The sequence below is a fragment of the Maniola jurtina genome, chromosome Z (genome assembly GCF_905333055.1).
Source record: "Maniola jurtina chromosome Z, ilManJurt1.1, whole genome shotgun sequence".
In the NCBI taxonomy this organism is placed as follows: Eukaryota; Metazoa; Arthropoda; class Insecta; order Lepidoptera; family Nymphalidae; genus Maniola; species Maniola jurtina.
This window is the reverse complement of record NC_060058.1, coordinates 10,522,810-10,542,147: the sequence shown is the minus strand read 5'-3', so window position 1 is coordinate 10,542,147 and position 19,338 is coordinate 10,522,810. Positions and strand designations below refer to the sequence as shown.

General features: G+C 35.2%; 1 protein-coding gene and 1 long non-coding RNA gene across 6 annotated transcripts; one reads left to right on the top strand and one right to left on the bottom strand.

Moving 5' to 3' along the window:
- Positions 1–119: 119 nt before the first annotated feature.
- LOC123880446 lies at positions 120–19,111 on the top strand. The gene is made up of 3 exons (XR_006799259.1): positions 120–891; positions 17,700–17,704; positions 19,076–19,111. It is a non-coding gene; the product is annotated as an uncharacterized LOC123880446 (long non-coding RNA).
- Positions 7,304–15,173, bottom strand: LOC123880443. Of its 5 annotated transcripts, none has more exons than XR_006799256.1 (6): positions 14,374–15,173; positions 13,875–13,946; positions 13,412–13,483; positions 12,853–12,930; positions 11,540–11,689; positions 7,304–8,176 (listed from the first exon to the last, which is right to left on the bottom strand). XR_006799256.1 is itself a non-coding variant. In XM_045928574.1 (4 exons), the coding sequence occupies exons 1-4, from the start codon at positions 13,160–13,162 to the stop codon at positions 7,983–7,985; spliced, it is 429 nt and encodes a 142-aa protein (XP_045784530.1). In that variant the 5' UTR covers positions 13,163–13,193; the 3' UTR covers positions 7,304–7,982. The 5 variants fall into 5 exon arrangements, 1 of the variants encoding a protein (XP_045784530.1); XR_006799257.1 differs by having other exon boundaries at positions 13,872–13,946; positions 14,765–15,173; XR_006799255.1 differs by having other exon boundaries at positions 14,765–15,173.
- Positions 19,112–19,338: the final 227 nt, after the last annotated feature.

Below are 19,338 nucleotides of genomic sequence, written 5' to 3'. Positions count from 1 at the left end.
AAAAAGTTATGTCAATTTAAAGAATCACGGCGAACATTTTAACGTACAGAGTACGTACTACACGCCTCGCGCCTGAGCGTCCGTGGCTATATAAAGCGCGGTCACTATTCCACCCGAACGAAGTCGCGGGCACAGCTAGTGATATTAATAAAATCATTCTGCGTGCGAGTTCTTTTCTATCGGGGCACATTTATGACGTCAGAAGGCTTCTTATTTAAGTTGAGCCTCAGTTTTGAATTAATGAGCTTAATAGCTAAATTTAGGGTCAAATCGGATGTCGCCACTTTGTCGGTTGCTATTAACAGACGGACTAATTTGGTTGAAAATAAAAGAAATGAAAATATATTTTATTGCACACCAAATATACACGGAAAAAAATAAAAAATGGATGCCGATAAATGATTATAAACGTACCTAACAAATGAGGTATGTATGTAGTACCAAATAGTTAGTGCCATGGATTATTTCGTTATCCTTGCTACTTAACAAACTTTTAAACGGTCCTTCGAGTTCACAAACGTTTTTTACGACTTCATTTCCGCGATCAGCTGTTTGCAGGGTTGTTACATTGGAGTTTGATTCTTTAAGTCCTTATATTTATCTTCCACGGATATCATGTTACGAGACTCGTTGTTTTTTGGTACATCTACAAATCGGTCTTGACCTGAACTCGCCGGGATTTTACGGACATTAATTACTGACCTTGTGCAGATTCATGGCTAGGACCTAACGAACCACATTGGTTCGTCTGTTAAAACTAGATGACTAGATAATAATGTTTACCCGCTGCAAGGTAACTTTCACGAGTGAGCTATGTATTATAGACAGTTGAAACTCTGCCTCCCCCCCTCCCCTGTATTTTAAGCTAGAGTAACACTATAACGCAAAAATGTCTACCATTCACTGACTGACTGACTAATCACGAAATCTCAGAAACAATAAAGCCTACAAACTTGAAATTTGGAAGGTTAGTTCCCTATATGACGAAGGTTTCAGCCAAGTAACGGTGTCAAGAAAATCTCCCCTAAGAGGGTGAAATGGGGGTTGAAAGGTTGTATGAAAGGCCAGTGTTTTTGAAGTTAGAAACATAAAAATCGGTATTTAAGATATCAGCTTGAAATAATAAAAATCTGTACTTATTAGTCATTTTGGAAAATCCCCTCTTAAGGGTGGTAAAATATAGGTGGTGAGAGTTTGTATAGGAAAGTTTTAATTATTGTTATTTTAATTTGAAATTTGGAATGTAGGTTCTTTTTAAGATGTAGGTGTCAGATAGATAGGATCTTACTGAAATCCCAAAACCAGGAATTTTGCTCGGATGAAATCGTGGGCAACTGCCTTGTCAATTTAGTTTATAGAGATTATGTAAGTGTATTCTTAATTCTTAAAGTTTTTTAACCGTATTATGTTCAACCGAATGATAAAATCCATATGTCTAATCTTTGGAGTGTTACAGTGTTACCCTAGCTTAGTTCTCTACGGAGACGTCAACTTTAAACTCGATAAGTTACCTAAACTTGATAGTCATTTATTTTCATATCACACCTTACAACAGGGTCCTAATTCTCTGTAACGTTAAGATTTTTGACGTTTTCGACGGTTCGTACAAGAACTGTCAAGATTGACGTGACAAAGTTCAGTTACAAGTATCGGTACGGATCTGAGGCTGAGCCGAGATCGATCGAGCGCACTTTAACTTTTCTTAGACTTAAGTTTCAGTTAAAACGAGACAGATTTATGCAGTGGAATAACGCTGTCTCGTTTTAACAGTGTCTAAAGTCTGAGCAAAGTCAGACTTAGTAAGACGCTGTTTATGAGACAGCGTTATATCGCTGTCATAAATGTGTTTCGTTTAACTGAAACTTAGTCTGAGCATAGTCAAAGTGCGTTGTTACTAACTTCTCAGCTGCCAATAAGCTGGATATCGTACTATACAGGGTGGAATTTTGTAATGCCGCCTGAAGGGAAATTACTCTTAATACTGTAGATAGAAAACTTTACCCAAAGAAAACATTCCTTTATTACAACCTGCACTTTTCTTGCATAGATCGTTAGGATCAATTATAAGGATCAAATCTCTCTAAGAAACTTTATAAATTAAATGAAAGGAAAATCATGAAATCTGGACTTATAAATTCAATGAGTCAAGTTAAAGCTCTTTAACTCAAGGATCCATCTGTTTACTTATGCACCTAAGAAAGGAGTGTGCATTACAAACACGTGCAAATTGCAATCGTCTTATCTAAATAGTAATTCGTCATTTTAATGGATAAATGACGTCAATAATAATGATTAATTACTGCATTGCAGACTAATTTCTTAGGTACATAAATAAACAGATGGATCTTTGAGTTATAAGAGCTTTAACTTGATTCATTGAATTTATAAGTCCAGATTTCATGGTTTTCCTTTCATTTAATTTATCAAGATTGTTAGAAAAATTTTATCCTTATAATTTATCCTAACGATCGATGCAATAAAAGTACAGGTTGTATTTTTTACAGATTTTAGTCGGTTCGATTCCCGGGTGTGGCAAGCGAATTTTCGAAAATCATTGAATGCCGTTTTCTTTCTATTCAAAAATAAAGGAATGTGTTCTTGGAGTAACATTTTCTATCTACAGTATTAAGAGTACTTTCCCTTCAGGTGGCATTGCAAAATTCCACCCTGTATACGTGTGCATTTATTCCCACTGCTTGCGCTTATGCCTCGAGAGCCGTACCGTTACCGGTACAAGCTCGTTACGATCTGAACGTTATAGCGAAAAAGGATCCATACCCCGTTATAATATTGTTGAGAATAATAATAATTGTAAGTTAGCTTTAGTGGAAGTTGGAATCGAATGGAAGAATTATTTAAATTATTGACTATAAAATGAATATTAGAATTATATACATAGAAGATTTGTCTATTTTCCGTAGTTTGCTGGTACAGTCGGCGTCGTATTCGTTTGGGCTCTCGGTACTCAAATATATGTACACAAGTTGGAAAAATACTCTTGTACGCTATTACAAAACACAAATATGCACAATAGAAGTAATTAGTTATAAAATAAAAGTTGATTTAAGGCGACAATCATTGTGAAGAATACACTAGTATCTAAACATACAGGAGGTTACTTTCTTACAACCTTTACAAATAATCTAATATAAGTAGTGGATTAAACCCACATTAAAATAAATACATCAATATGTTTGTGTGTATATATTTGAACGAGAGATAGTTCATTTTCACATAAATCTGATGCTGACTGTACGAAGTTAGAGTTGACAGTTGTAACGACAATATATCGATCGATTAGATAGTGACTTTTTATTCGTAAAATATTGCGGTCGAGTACGAGGGAAATATTGGGGGACTACTTTCAGATAACGGTATATGTACCCTATACCGGTACGTTATATCGGCATACCGTTTTAGCAATATCATTGAAACCTCTTTTTTCCGTCCCTCAAAATTCTTGCATATTCTCTAGATATTTGTTTTTTAAACCACTTTATTCATGTACGGAAAAATAAATTTTGGAATCTCATTTGTGGTATATTGCTGTGAGAGTAATTTTTTACTAACATCTGGAATTAATTCAAATCTGCCGCGTGATACAGAACACTCGATTCGGTAAGTTATCAATGAAAAATACATCTTCTCGAACGATAACTTACCGAATCGAGTGTTCTGAATCGCCCGGCTGTTAATTTGTGTGGATGGCTAAATAATTTCAAAAAGAAAACATACTTATTTGTAGTGTTAAAAACAAAACTTTTATCGTCAAAATTTTTAACATTTCCGTGCATATTATTCCATACAATTTTGATAGATCAACGCTAACTTCAATAACAAGTAAGGAAGCTAAAAGTTTGCTTTTAAGGGTCTGAATGTAGCTATATAGGTACTTAGAAATCGACGGTTTCCTCGTATACGATCGCTACATAGTGTATCACTAGTTATTATGTTCTCGTGGACCGAAATAAAAACGGCTTAATTCTAAGAGCCTAAATATTTAGCACGTGTAAGTAGGTTTAAGCGAGCATCTATAGTTTGCGTTACTTGTATTTGTATGTATGTAGTATGTTTGAACACTGATGGAACCAATGTTGAATGTACAGTAGCATTGGGTCCTTATTTGGTTATGACATTAAATTCTAACACAATCGAATCGATTTGCGAAGAACGTCTCATTTCTCTTGTATTCGCGGTATTTTTTGTCATACAAAATCAGGACCCAGAGTTTTCAGTCTAAGTTTTCAGGTAGACAAACATGGCGTTGGTAACACAAAATGTTATCTGATAACTCCAAACTTCATTGAAAACTTACTCTTGAAGCTCTGTTTGATTGTAATAGGCTATCACGAGAGGTCTACGTAGTATTAAGTATAATATATATATAGAAGACTTAAACTCTTTTCATACAAATTTATATGTTTTTAACCACCCGTGGTAACTATTTGACTGGTCAAATATGGGCTTAGAAAAATAATTTCCCCATTTTGGATATATACTCTTAGCACAAATTTTCTCATAGTACCAGGAAAGAGAAATTAAAACTAATTATGCTTGTAACTTGGCCTAATGTATTTAAAGTCAAAGTATTAAAAAAAATGGTAAAGATTGGCCTGTAAAAACATTATAAATTTGTACGAAATATGGGTGTATATTGTGTAAGACTTTACTTTTTACGGATCTGGCCTTACTTTCTGGTTAATGTCTGACTTTTAGACAATAGTTAGTGTAGTTTTAATATCTCTTTACCCCCTTCCCTTCCCTATCTTCCTCTCCCTTGTCCTTTGCGCCGTGACGGCTCCTTCATGTTGTATGAACTTCTTATAAGATATCACTGGTATAATTTTTTACTGGTATAACAAATACTACACAAGTTTTTATACTGATGAAAAAATTCCGGTTCGAAAACCGATAATATCATTAACGTACCGTTATTTTTAAGTGACGTTTAACAACTGAAATTTCTGAACTAAAATCGGTATATTAAAATTATTTTGTACTATCGTTCTACGAAGTTCTTACAACGTGAAGTAACCTAGAATCGTTAGATAGATAATAGGCACTAATAACGATGTACAATAACACCCTCTGCCTTAGACGCGACTTTTTACCCCCTAAGAGACTGCGAGGCGGGCGTTCCAAGTGTACAGTATAGTCCACTTGTATCTATAGAAATATCCCATCTGCTCTTTTCTTTATGTCTTAAATGTGCGAGTTAAATGCCTTCGGGGTGAGTTAAATTAAATAAAGGGATACACAATACCAATCATCAAAATAAGCTAACTAGTGATATTGGCCATTACAGTGTGAATAATTTAATCGCTTTATGAATATTTACTACATAGTCACATCACTGGCGCGTTCGGAGAAATGCCCAAGATGAGTGAAGGAAAAGAGACAAAGAAAAATGATTATTTCTTAAATTATGTCACCCGTCACATGTTACACCCGAGTTGATTAAGTTAACTTGCCTCAAGCAGAAGAAGCGCCGAAATAAACTGTGTCTTGTGTGGCACAAACCGAAAAAGGTTCCATCTTAGCATAATGCTGAGTGTTATCCTAAGTCATTTTTTTATTATGTCTATTTATTTTTTACGTCTTGTGGACCCTGGAGTATATTCGGACTTCGATCGCCCGTCCCGTATAGAGACTGCAGCTACAATTGATATCACTTTAGATGACTTTGGACCGACACAAAGCGTGACAGAAACTGCTTGGTAGAGCTTCACACGGATTGCGCGTGTACGTGTGTGATTTGTTACAAGGAACTGAGGCAGGTACCTACTAACTAACTCAAAAACTACTTCTTGGGGTTAGTTAGCCGTTTTTTAGCAACAGGAGGGCAAAACTTTAGAAAGCTCCTTTGGATGCTTTTCTTCTCGCATTATGTATGTCCAAAGCTTTAGTAAGAGTTCCATCACATTATAAGAACTTTTTAAAAGACTCTCATACAATATTTAACTGAAATGTACTTACTTCATAGTCTTTGGCCAAGGAATGAAAATCTGGACTGATTATCCTGATATAAGAGGCTGAAGTCTTAAGAAGTTGTTATAGTGTGGCCGGGCCCTTAGTTGTAAATACGAATTCTTGTGGCTGATATTATGTATGATATGTGCACTATGGAAATCTTAAATTCCTAACAATGGTCCAACATTCGTTCGCTTCTTTATTTGTACTATACGATTATACAATTTCTATTTAGATAAATAAATAATAATAATAATAATTAGTTACTATAGAAATAAATATTATTATTATGTCTAACGCTTTAATTTTTATTTTAATAGTGTAAAACGTGTATTTGAATGGAAAATGCTTAATTTTCATAATCAAAGTTTTATGACGGTTGATACCAAATGCAGTATTTTTATTTTATACTCTACAATCTTTGTACCCAAATAAAAGCAATATTCTAACTTACTCTCATATTTTAATTCGCTTATTCCTTAAAGGCGGCTGTCCATTGAAGCGAGGCGTTGTGAAGGCGTGTTCAGCTCACCAATCAGAATATTGATAGGTGACGTGATGATTTTACCACGTCATCTTTTATTTACTTAAGCTCGTACGCCTCCATTCCGCTCCGCTTAAGTGGACGGGTACCTTTGCAATACCTACTTTTGAAGCGAAGCTCAACAGGCGTATGCGATGGGGACTAAACGAACAAAAAGTGAAACGAACGGAAACTGCTCTCATTTACAAAAAATTGCATGTGGATGACTAAAATTTCCAAAAACGTCATGAAGTTGTTTTTTTAGAAACTTAATTTGGTTTTTTGCTTCCGTCGGAATCGATTTGTTTTTTTGCCATCACTTATGTAATTCGACGAAAAAGTGGTGGCAAAAGAACAAGTCGATTCTATACTTCTCATATTGTTACCAATAAATCACTTATATAGATAACTAATTAAAGTATTGACTAATTTGTGAGAATACTTCGATACTTTAATTAATTTCTTAAACTGGACCTTTTCAAGTAAAGATTTTAATATAAACCTGTGAGGATGATACTGCCACTGTCGGAATCAGAATGCCATAAGCCTACGTTGTCGTATTAGTTTACAAATTGCGAAAAACCAAATTAAATTTGAATTTCGCGGGCAGGCCGGTCGCTTCGCCCTTAACGTCACAGGCAGGCGTCAAATCTCAGTGGCTAGTTACCACTCAAAGTCGTGCCATCAAGCGATTTAGCGTTCCAGTACAATGCCGCGTAGAAACCGATAAGGGGTTGGGTTTAATGAAACTGCTATACCCCTTCCAAGTTTTCACATCAAGCAAAAGCCCGCGTCCATCTTAGACTGCCACTCACTCACCACCACATAGATAATATACTAATAACGAGTATAGATAAGCCACTCCTACCATATAAATAGGAAAAGGGAATAAAGCTTACTCTGCTGCCTCAAAGATGTCGCTAGTAGTACAATAACAATAATAATGCAGTAGATGGCGCTGTATAATTTTTATTTTTTCTGAATCGCGGTTTGGCGCCAGTTCCCTAAATTTGAACCAGACTTCGGACCAGTATCAATCAATCAATCCATTATGAAAAGAAAATATTATTATAAAATTAACACATCAATCAATAATATGCTGGTGTCAACTGTCAGCTAAACACATCTCCATTTCCACTTTGATGGCTACTGGGTCTTCATATGTCTTCAACTATAGTCTGGTTCAAATCTGAGGGAAACTGGCGCCAACTGCTGTCCTGGGAACAGGATAGAAATTATTGATTAAAAGAAAAATTAGTAAGTTTTTTCATAATTTTATTTTTTGCATCTTCTAGTATAATATGCCCTAGTCTGTGCTTTGACAGAATCATTTTCGTCAAATTTAATTATTTTGCCTTTTAACATCTGATTGATGCACTTACACCAACTGTGTACAATAATATTAATAGCTATATCCGGCTCCGGGAAAGTTTCAATTAATTTAATGAACTGTGTTGAATGAGATAAATTCCTTGCACATTTAATTTTCTTAGTTTGGGTTTTCACTTAACTTTTTGAGTTTATGGTTTAGTTTATAAACTTTCCTTTGTATTTGATTATAATATGCATTGTCCGTTATTGTCGTTGGCATCTCAAGCAATTGATGATAGCTGGACGTGGGTTTCTTGCAAGGATTCACAATCCTGTGCCGCTTGTGTCCAGCAGAAGAAGCCTTGTACGTACCTGAAATTATATTTTAGAATACAAAAACTTTTAGATGAGCATGAATAATACCTAAGTAATAGGTTTATGTTCAGGCAACTGGCTGTCTCATCCAACTCTGAGATTGAGCGAATAGAGTGCACCTGTATTTGTGAACATAGTGCACTATAATATCTCGTGTATAGTTGCTTTATCTCTCTATTAAGATAAGTCTCCATTAAGTTAAGTAAAAAAATACTAACAATACAAACATTCATTCATAAAACAAAACTGTATACATTTTTACTAGTGGACGGAGTTATGTCTTCGGATGTAACCATAACAGGTTCTGTTACATTCATGGAAACATATTCTACAGGCAAATCTTTTGTTGGGCATGGAACTTCTGCTTGTATCGACTGAATCAGCTCTTCACTTTGCAGAAGTGGCTGAGTGGTTTCAAGTAAAGCTAAAAATAAAATATTTAAGCAAGAACATAAAGGCAAAATAAATACTTTGCAATTAGGCATTGTATGGTCTACATCTCCTGAGGATGCTCCGGTGTCGGGGCGAAACGTGCGTCGAGTGGTGTTGGGATTTGTGTGGTGCTGCGTGGTGGTGGTTCGTGTGGCTTGGCTGGTTTTTCCTGCATGTTTATCAGTGGGAGGGCGGGCGGTGCATGTCGCATGCTGCATGTTGCACCATACAGATTTCTTAGGTTTGGCGGAATAAAGCAAAATAAGCTTTTGGTTCCTTGTTTTCATTAATTTTCCGATTTGATTTGGTGTGAATAAACTCTAAAGTAAAAAACCACCACAAAGATATTTTTTAAAAGCTGCCAGTATTCTTACTTTTTAACAAATATTATGTTTTTCATAACTACAAAATAGACTTAAATTAAAAGTTGTATGCTATTCTGATAATAATTATAAACTGATAATACATATTTAATTAAATAATATTATTATCCCTTTACAGCCAATTTGACAACCAAGTGTAGGTATTTTATTAAAAGAATAAAAGATAATAGTTATGTTTATCAAAGAAAACAAGAAGCAAAAGCTATTTTCAGAAGGATCCTCAAAAATGACTTTGATAAATATATAAAGTGTATAGATTATGAAGAAAGAAATATAAAAAATTTAATTTGACAAGTTGTTTAATTTTAAACCTAAATATCTGTAAAAAAAATTTACAGAGGTACCCTAAGTCAATGTCTGTCATGGGACATATCGATATCTATATTATCCAAGTAAACACTTTGTCGTTAACCTCGAGGACCCAACTCTTCAACCCTGATGCAGTAAGGAATTGCATTCCTTAATCCTGGTGATCCCTCGGGATTTTTAAAGGATCATCAGTCTAAATGTTTTTCTTGGTACAGAAACACGTTGCATCCCGGGGACGGGCTATTACGGATAGGCTATTTTTGTCCTGAGAAATCAAAAGTTCTCACGAGATTTTTAGAAACTTAAATCCACGCGGGCGAAGCTGCGGGCATCAGCTAGTTATTATATAAAGGAGCTTTACCTCTACATTCTAAAACAGATTATTATGCATAATAGTTTTTGATTTATCATGCAAAATGTCGGAAAAAATACCCGAGTACGGAACCCTCAGTGCGCAAGTCTGACTCGCACCTGGCCGGTTTTTAGTAAAGGGATCAATGAACTACCTATGAGATTGCAAAAGTGCATAGATATATTTATTTAATCAAAGATAGCAATGGTACCATTGCTATCTTTGATTAAATAAATATATTATAATTTAAAAACATTGACCACATTCCTCCTAACATATGTTTGTGGCACCAAATGAACAGTTTTTCTTTCTTTCTTCTTTTCTTTCTCACAAAACGCCAATTTCATATGTAAGGACCTAATAAATACATATTTTTAACCCCCGACCCAAAAAGAGGAGTGTTATAAGTTTGACGTGTGTATCTGTGTATCTGTCTGTGGCATCGTAGCGCCTAAACGAATGAACCGATTTTAATTTAGTTTTTTTGTTTGAAAGGTGGCTTGATCGAGAGTGTTCTTAGCTATAATCTAAAAAAATTGGTTGAGCCGTTTAAGAGTTATCAGCTCTTTTCTAGTGTTGTTTTGTTCTTTTCTAATTTTTAATTTACACTTGTTCAATATTTACATTCCAATTACGAATACTTTACAAGGAGTAACAAGTCTAAATTAAAAATTTATAACACCCCCGACGATCCAAAGTATTTGAGTTTTCCAAAACATCATTTTCAAATAAATAATTATGTATTTAGGCAACGTCCATCTTGACAGCTTGACATTTGTCAATTGACATAATATTATGAACCTAACGGTGTACCGGGTGTTAAAAAAGTTAATAAAAATTAAAAAATGAAAGATTGATTAGCACACGGTAAAGTTTAATAATACTAATTAAGTTTAGAAATGGTACAGAAACTACCGCGGCTTAACTAGTCGGTGGCACACAAATTTGTAGGGTCGTGGTATAGGTCGATTTCGGCAAATTCCTTAGGGTGTGTGAGACCGTACTCCCCTGTGACGATGGCCTCTTAGGTGGTGTGAGGCGCGGAGTATTGGTCAGCGAGTCTTGGCCGTGGGATCCCGACGGTGCTGACGTGGATGGGCGTGCTGAAGGTTTTAACCACAAACGTGGCTTTAAAGTCCAAACTCTGCTCCCTTTAACGGGAGCAAAATTACACAGCAGAAATTATTTTAGATAAAAAAACATTTGAAAAAAAAAACACGTATTCCAGATATTTATTCAGGATGAAAAAAATATATCCAGGAGTGGCGGCGAACCGAAAATCTCCTGTCAAACAAGCTGACTTCAGCCGTCAAAAGTCGGCTGACATTAGAAAACAGGACGCCATTAAAATATGCGTTCGGTAATTGCAACACTTAACTTTATATACTATTGCATACAATTATAAATTATACTTAGTTATATCAAAAAATATGATTTTTAATAATAAATAGATAAAATAATAATATAAATACAATATAACATGTAACGCTTCGTTACAACGGTTATCTAAACTTCTTTTCTACAAGAAAACTAGAAAAGAGCTGATAACTCTTAAACGGCTGAACCAATTTTTTTGGATTATAGCTAAGAACACTCTCGATCAAGCCACCTTTCAAACAAAAAAAAGTAAATTAAAATCGGTTCATTCGTTTAGGCGCTAAGATGCCACAGACAGATACACAGATACACAGACACACAGATACACACGTCAAACTTATAACTCCCCTCTTTTTGGGTCGGGGGTTAAAAAGGATGAAAATCGAGTTCATATTTTCTGTTACATAGATTCGAACCAAGCTAATATTATAAGTGTTATTAATTATTAAATAAGTAAACAAAAAATGCAACAAAGTAGTTTTAATTTTTGGATAAAATTTCCAGTACCTAATTTATTTATGGCAGCCGCATGGTCACGTAAGGCCTCCGCCTGCATTCGTGCCGCCTCTGCTGTTATCATGGCAGCATCAGCCAGTCGGCTCTTTGCGTCCACCCTTCGTCTCTCCAATTCAATCCATGACGGCTCAGCTCTTTGGCCTGTAAAATACCTATTAATAAATACAAATTCCATTATGGATGTCAGGTTGTTAGAACCCATGAGCCAGAGAGCTAGCTCATATGCTTGTTTTTGTTATGGGTAAGTAATGCTATCAGCTATTGAAGGTTTATCTCAGGCCCCCAGTTACAGAGATTCAGATGGTCTGCCCAACGTGATATCTAGCTTATTAATCTTATCTGCCTGACGTCAATATCTATATACTAATAAATAAAATTGGAGTGTCTGTCTGTAATTTCGAAATAACTACCTCATATTAAGCTCATAGGGTTATTTGAACGATACCATAACTGAATCACACGTTTTTAAAATTTTTGTCTGTCTGTCTGTTTGAAAAGGCTAATCTTCAGAACGGCTGAACCGATTTTGACGGGACTTTCACAGACAAGTAGAGGATTGACCAGGGCGTAACATAGGCTACTTTTTTAACCGACTTTCAAAAAGGGAGTTGTGTTTTTCTACTTATGTACACCGAAATCTCCGAGACTTAAGAACCGATTTGCGTAATTTTTTTTTATAGAAGAACTTTGCTACATTGTTTCATAAAAAAATTGGATTCCAGCTCCTCAATCTTGATGCTGCAGGGGACCTGACCACCAAAAATGATGGGATTTAGAAACTGTTGGTTATAAATTGATGATTGATATCGAAGGTATCTATACCAAGTAAAGATTTTGTCGTTGACCTCGAAGACCCAACTCCTCAACCCTGATGCTGTAAGGAATTGTATTCCTAAATCTTGGTGATCCCTCAGGATTTTTAAATGATCATCCGTTTAAATGTTTTTAAGTGGTAGCTGTATCCCCGGGACGGGCTATTACGGATAGGCTACTTTTGTCCTGGGAAATCAAAAGTTTCCACTGAATTTGTTCGCCCTGACCAAGCAACCAATTAACTTGATTTTTAGCATATAGATACCTGAAAGGACGCAGAATAACATAGGCTACTTTTTATTCTGGCATATGAAAGAGTTCCCACGGGATTTTTAAAAATCTAAATCCACGCGGGCGAAGTCGCGGGCATCAGCTAGTTCTAAATAAAAATACAATAAAAAGTGATTTTTAGGTTAAGTGCTATTTTATTTATAAAAATTCTGTATAGTTTGGGGCAAGTATTAATAAATCAGAATGAAATTAATACTTACCAGTTCTAAGCTCTCTTGTGAGAGTAGAGCTACTGATGCATCTGGGCTGTCGAAGCTGTCTTCGAGTTACTGGGCTACCTGGAAATAAAAAAAATATATTATTATTTGAGAATAATCCTTACTAATATTATAAATGTATAGAGATAGTTTATGGGCTGGAGAGGGACATAGGCTACTTTTTAAGATAGACGTATCTAAGGAAGATACACTTACACTTGCTTTTTAAAAACAGAAAAAAACACAGCCAAATAGCTGGTTTTGTAACAAATTCAATTAGTACTTAATATAATTATCACTACCCACCGAACATTCGCCTAGATGTTGCAGATCGACTTGGGCTGTCTGTATCGCCAACCAGTTTCATACAAATGTAGTTAACTCTTATTATGAATGATAATTATATAAACTTAATTACATTTTCGTTAAAACATCAACTAATCATCTGTTTGTGGTTCATCTGTTTCTTCACATAAATACACACATTCATGGCACCTATACTATCAGTGCATTTACATATTTAAAAACTTTAAGACTGATTTTGTTGTATTTCAATACCCACCGAAGATTCGCCCAGAAGATGCAGGAGGTTGTCGTGGGCTGCCAGGAGCTGCTGCAGTGGCCTCGATGGTATCTGAAAATTACACATATATTTATTAACAGGAGTGCATTGCAGCTCCACCAGCCAGTTTCATACTAATGTTAGTTAACTTAGCTCCTATTTTGGATTATAATCAAATAATTTTAGTTCAACAGTTTTTAACAAAATACACACATTCATACATTGATAGTAAGTAGGTATATATTATAATAATAATTCATATAAAAATCTTTAGGACATTAAATTTTAACAGGAAACTGGCAAACCTCAATAGTTGATATTACTTAATTATATCTTCAGTTACTTAGGTATAATTTTTATCATACATAATCAAACTATTTGAATTTGTATGTTCTGAGAAACCCGCTGCAGACAATTATTGGGTGACATGACAAATTATGAAGTGGTAAAACAAACTTACTACCTCCTATGGTATGCTCTCTGGTAGATGGAGATATCGGCTGGAAGCTTGCTGGTGCTGATGGTGGTGGTGATTCTAAAATAAAAACCACTAGATTGGTAGGTGTATTCTGAGAAATTGATCATTTTTATTAATTCTATGTTTGATTAAATTCAGGAAATGTTTAGCACATGGCCTACCTGATGTTAAATGGTAACCTCTGTCTATGACAGTTGCATTACCACACAGATCACAGAACTACCTTGAATGCACTCTAATTAGCATTGTATTACATCTTTCACCCAGAGACAAGGATTAAGGTGTTTATCAAACACATTGCAACCTAAGATTAGGTTTGTACATCATATTTTGTCTCTTTTGATTGAATTTGAAACTGACTGTCAATGCAAAAGACAAAAATATGTATAATTCCCAGTCAAACTATTCAATTTCTACTACAACTAATAGACAAAGGCACAGTTATCAGGAGAAGCAGAAGATATTATAAGAAAATATGCTTTACATGTTGCATTCACTATCACTTCATCGTGGTAATCGATTAAAAAACCTTCAATCTCCTTCACATTCAAAACACTTGTACTCTGAGTACTTGTGCTCTGAGCGTTGAAGATTGAAGACTGTGTTTACTGTGCTGTGTTGAAGAAACCTGTGAATGTTATGAAGGTTTGCAAACACTGCATTGGCATACACAAATAGCTAATATTTTTATTGTAATAAAACACTTGGTTCTCATCATGATTGATTTGCTTAGTTACTTATCATACACATAAATAGTAAATTCATGCCAAAAAGCCATGAAACCATGAACATGCTTTTATGAGTGATAGAAAAGAGAAATGCAGGGTAATTTTTGATAGTGCAAGTACACAAATAAATATTATTTAAAAGCTTACCAAAATAGGCACCCTATGCTGTACATCACCAGACACAGCACTCTAGCCGATTATTGATTAATTATTTTTTTCCGATTCAGTCAAATCGGCAAGGGTAGCAGGCCCACCACCAGTGCCAGAAGCTTCTCGCCTTCTTGAGGAAGCTTTATTCTTGGTCTTGAACTTCAAGTCCGCCTAATACTACAGATTAAAAAATTAAACCTGATTAGTATCTGCAGCAAACCAAAACCAATAAAAAATAGAACGAAAAAAAAGTATTCATAAATGCTTCCACCGCTGCTGGCCAGCTTTTGATGCACCATTGCCGTGGGTGTTTAGCCTGGAAGAGAGATTGTTCCACTCACAATCAACATTACTTTTGATGTCTCAAATTATGTGGCGCTTTTAATATTTGCTTTAGTAACTAGTCATTTAAAGCAGAAATGGTTTGTGTTTAGCCTGTTACTGTTTTCACATTTTATAAGTTTCAGTTGACTGAAAATTCGTTCGACGCAAGCATTTGAAAAAGGCAACACAAGTAAAAGCCCAATAACTTTTTTTAAATTTGGAAACATTGGAGTACCAGTCAAATCATTTAATTTCAAACCCAATATTCCTCAACATTTTGAGATAAATCTAATCCCACCAAAAACATTTCATGTAAAATGTTGCCAAGACTCACAAGTTCATAATGCTTTCACTGTTAAAAAGTGATGAGATCTCTAGTAGAGCCAAGCCCCTAGCTGAGCTTAGAATTGCGCTGCCCATGGGACCTATCCCAAGTCCAAAGTATATAGCTCTTAAATGCTCTTGAGTATATCACATTTATAACAATAAAGAACAAATAACTCTACTTACAAGCTCTGATTTTACAAACCCTAAATCTTGGTTAAAAAAGGACGGCTTGGCCGTTTAATGTTCGTGGTACTTTTATCTGATATGACATTTAAGCCCGGAATAGCTTGTGCGACAATCATGAAGTATAATAAAAATTAGTAATTGTCGAACAAACTATTCCTTATGACCTTAATATAATATGTTATGCCATGTAATGCTTTCACGAACATTAAACGGCCAAGCCGTACTTTTTTAATCAAGATTTAGGGTTTGTAAAATCAGAGCTTGTAAGTAGAGTTATTTGTTCTTTATTGTTATAAATGTGATATACTCAAGAGCATTTAAGAGCTATATACTTTGGACTTGGGATAGGTCCCATGGGCAGCGCAATTCTAAGCTCAGCTAGGGGCTTGGCTCTACTAGAGATCTCATCACTTTTTAACAGTGAAAGCATTATGAACTTGTGAGTCTTGGCAACATTTTACATGAAATGTTTTTGGTGGGATTTCATTTCTTTTTGGCAGGTGCCCTAGATTTTTTTTTTGGATCTATTTTTTGTAGGTACCTACATCATTTTCATGGCCCGCTCTCTATCGTTACCTCTTTTTTTAAAAGCTTTTATTCTTGCAATGTATGTAACTATGTTTGTTTGGGTGGAATCTTGCAACTCAATTTTAAAGCAGATATATCAAATTTCAGTCTTTTAGGACTTCAGGAAACACATTTTTTAAATGTACAGACTGGGAAAAGTTTATTTTCCTGTTGTTTTAATGAAATCCCTAGCCTACATACCAAATTTCAGTCTTCTAGGACTTAGGGAAGTATTTTAGAACTTTTGACTAGAGGGGTTTTGAATGGCAATAAATCTGAAACCATAACAGGTAGACAATTGATACTTGGCACGTTTGATAAGTCTGTCAAGGACATATTATCCTGAAAATATCAGCATTCTAGCGATAGACTTTACAAATAATTTGCTTCCCCCATACGTGGGAGTGGAGGGGGAAATTTTTAAATTTCTTAATTTTCCTGTAGTTTGTATGCAATTTCTAGTGTACACACCAAATTTCAGTCTTCTAGGACTTCGGGAAGTACCCTAGAATTACAGACTAGAAGTTTTGACTGTCAATAAATCTGAAACTATAAAAGCTAGACAATTGATACTCAATGCGTTTAATAAATCTGCCCAGGACATCTTATCCTGAAAATATCAGCTTTCTAGCGACAGATTTTACAGATTTGCTTCACCCGTAAGAGGCGTAGAGGGGGGGCATTTCCAATTTCTTAATTTTCCTGTAGTTTGTAGTCAATTTCTAGTCTACATACCAAATTTCAGTCTTCTAGGACTTCGGGAAGTACCTTAGAGGTTTTGAGTAGAGGTTTTGATGATCATCAGTGAGGGACGAAATCGGCGTATTTTAGGTATCAATAAATCTGTAACCATAAAAGCTAGATATTTGATATTTAGTATATTTAGTAAATTTGCTGAGGACACCTTATACTGAAAATTTCAGCTTTCTAGCGTCATCCAGACCGAAGTTATGACGGGTCGAAAATACGGCGAAACACTTCGAGAAAAAGGTACGTAGCGCCCCGGCCGCCGTTTGGCTCGTCTTGGCGGGGGCACTGCCGTGCCCCCTGATTCATTATGATCAAGGAAAGCATGATTTTTCCGTTCCTTGTGTAGCTCCTCATCATTTAACTAGGTACGTCATCTTTTATATTTGAGAATCTGATTATTAGCTAGATAAATCTTTTATCTCAAATTGAGATAAGCTTGGTTCAATGACTTCTTTAATGCCGTAAAGTGGGTCAGAAAAATCAAAGCGTTGTGTAATTTGTTTTATCGATTCTATGTAAAACATTAAACAGGTTCTTTTCAAGTCAGTGATTTCGGTTTTTGGTTCGGGATTTTTTGTGCAGCTACCCCTAAATATATTTTCTCGAAGGGGCAAAAAGAAACGTCGATTAGCGTATTCTATTTGGTGAGCATCGGTAGTTTTACAGTAGTGGAAGTTCATGTAGTTGCTGGCTATTGTTTTTATTAATTATTGGATTTCTCATTTCAGGTTTTAGTTGGTGGAGTAATGGTTTTCGAACTTTTTGAGATTGGAACCAGGCGCAGTGTTACCAACTTTCAAAAATATTTATCCCTAAAGTTTATGTCAAAAACCCCTAAAATCGCCCTAATTATTGAGTTGTCCCCCTAAAAAATATATGAATATAAATTTATAATGATTTAGAAATAATCTGATGTAATATTTTCTAAAAGTTTTTTTATTATAAGTTATTTAATACATAAAAAATTTCGTCTTCGTCTGAAGACTCAGATTTTTTGAAATCATACATTTTGACATTGAATAAATTTAACATTTTATTGGATGGATTAAATGTTGTACAAGATCCACCATTTTTTTTCTTCTCTCGTCTGGCTTTACTCAGATTAGCCAATGTCAAGCTTGTAGTTATTTTCAAGTTGGTGAAACTAACTATATAAGTATGGACTTCGTCTGCGCCGGCGCCCGCCGACATACGCGCGGCGCCCCTTTAGAGCGCTTCCCAGGCAGTTCCACCACTAAAAACACCAACTAACACACAAACCAGCCACTCTTAACAAAAAAAAAACACTCCAAAAAGGCACAGCACGCGCGCCAGCAAACGCCAACACAGACGAAGTCCAGATCCACCATTTCGATTTAGTGTAAATCGGAAAATCATGATGCTTTCAACATTTTAATAGATAGTCTATTCCGTAACTCACTCGCGTTTGAAATTGGAACAGTGTCAAAAAATCCCTGAAAATACCCCTTAAAATTTCAGACCCCTAAAAAACTCCCATCTCACTTATTTACCCCCTAAATCTGGGGGGAAAACCCCTAAGTTGGGAACATTGACCAGGCGATTGAAATCGTTTAATAGATCTAGGATGTAGGACATGAATTTTAGGTAAACTTTTGTAAATTTGTTAATATCAATTATATCCAGTGTTGCCAACTGCTAGCTTTAGTCTTTACTCTTTTTTTTTCTCTCTCACGTCTGGCTTTACAAAGATTAGCCAATGTCAAGTTTGTAGTTATAATAGGTATTTGTAACATAAGTTTGTTAAACTGTACAAGTATGGACCCCGTCTGTGCCGGCGCTCGCCGACATACGCATGGCACCCCCTTAGAGCGCCCTTCAGTCAGCCCCAACAGAAAAAACCCTCCAAAAAGGCAGAGCACGCCCGCCAGCCAACACCAACACAGACGAAGTTCTAGTCTTTACTCAGTTGCTAGAAATTTTTCAAAATGTTGCTAGATTGCCAGTTTTTGTACCCCAAAAAGTCGCTAGATAGTGCACCTCAGTGCACGAGCCTGACTCGCGCTTGGTCGGTCTTTTTTTTAGGCACACAAATTACCAGCAGTCTTATGACTACTATATGTATATATTTGAAATATTAAAGAATATTTTTTATTATTTACTCATTAACCATTATTAATTTAGACTCCCATTTAGTTAATTTTCACATTTTACCCTATTTTTAAAAAAGTTCACAAACGTAAAATAACAGAAATAACAAAAAATAAATAACAGAAACAACATACAATTAAATAACAAAAACGACAGAAAAGATAACAGAAATACAGAAAAAATAAAAGAAAGAACAAAAAATAAGATAACAGTAACAACAGAAAACTAAAGTAACGTAGGGAAAGAAAAAAAAACATTGGATAAAAATAAATATGATTATTGGTTATTATTAACCGATTATTATATTC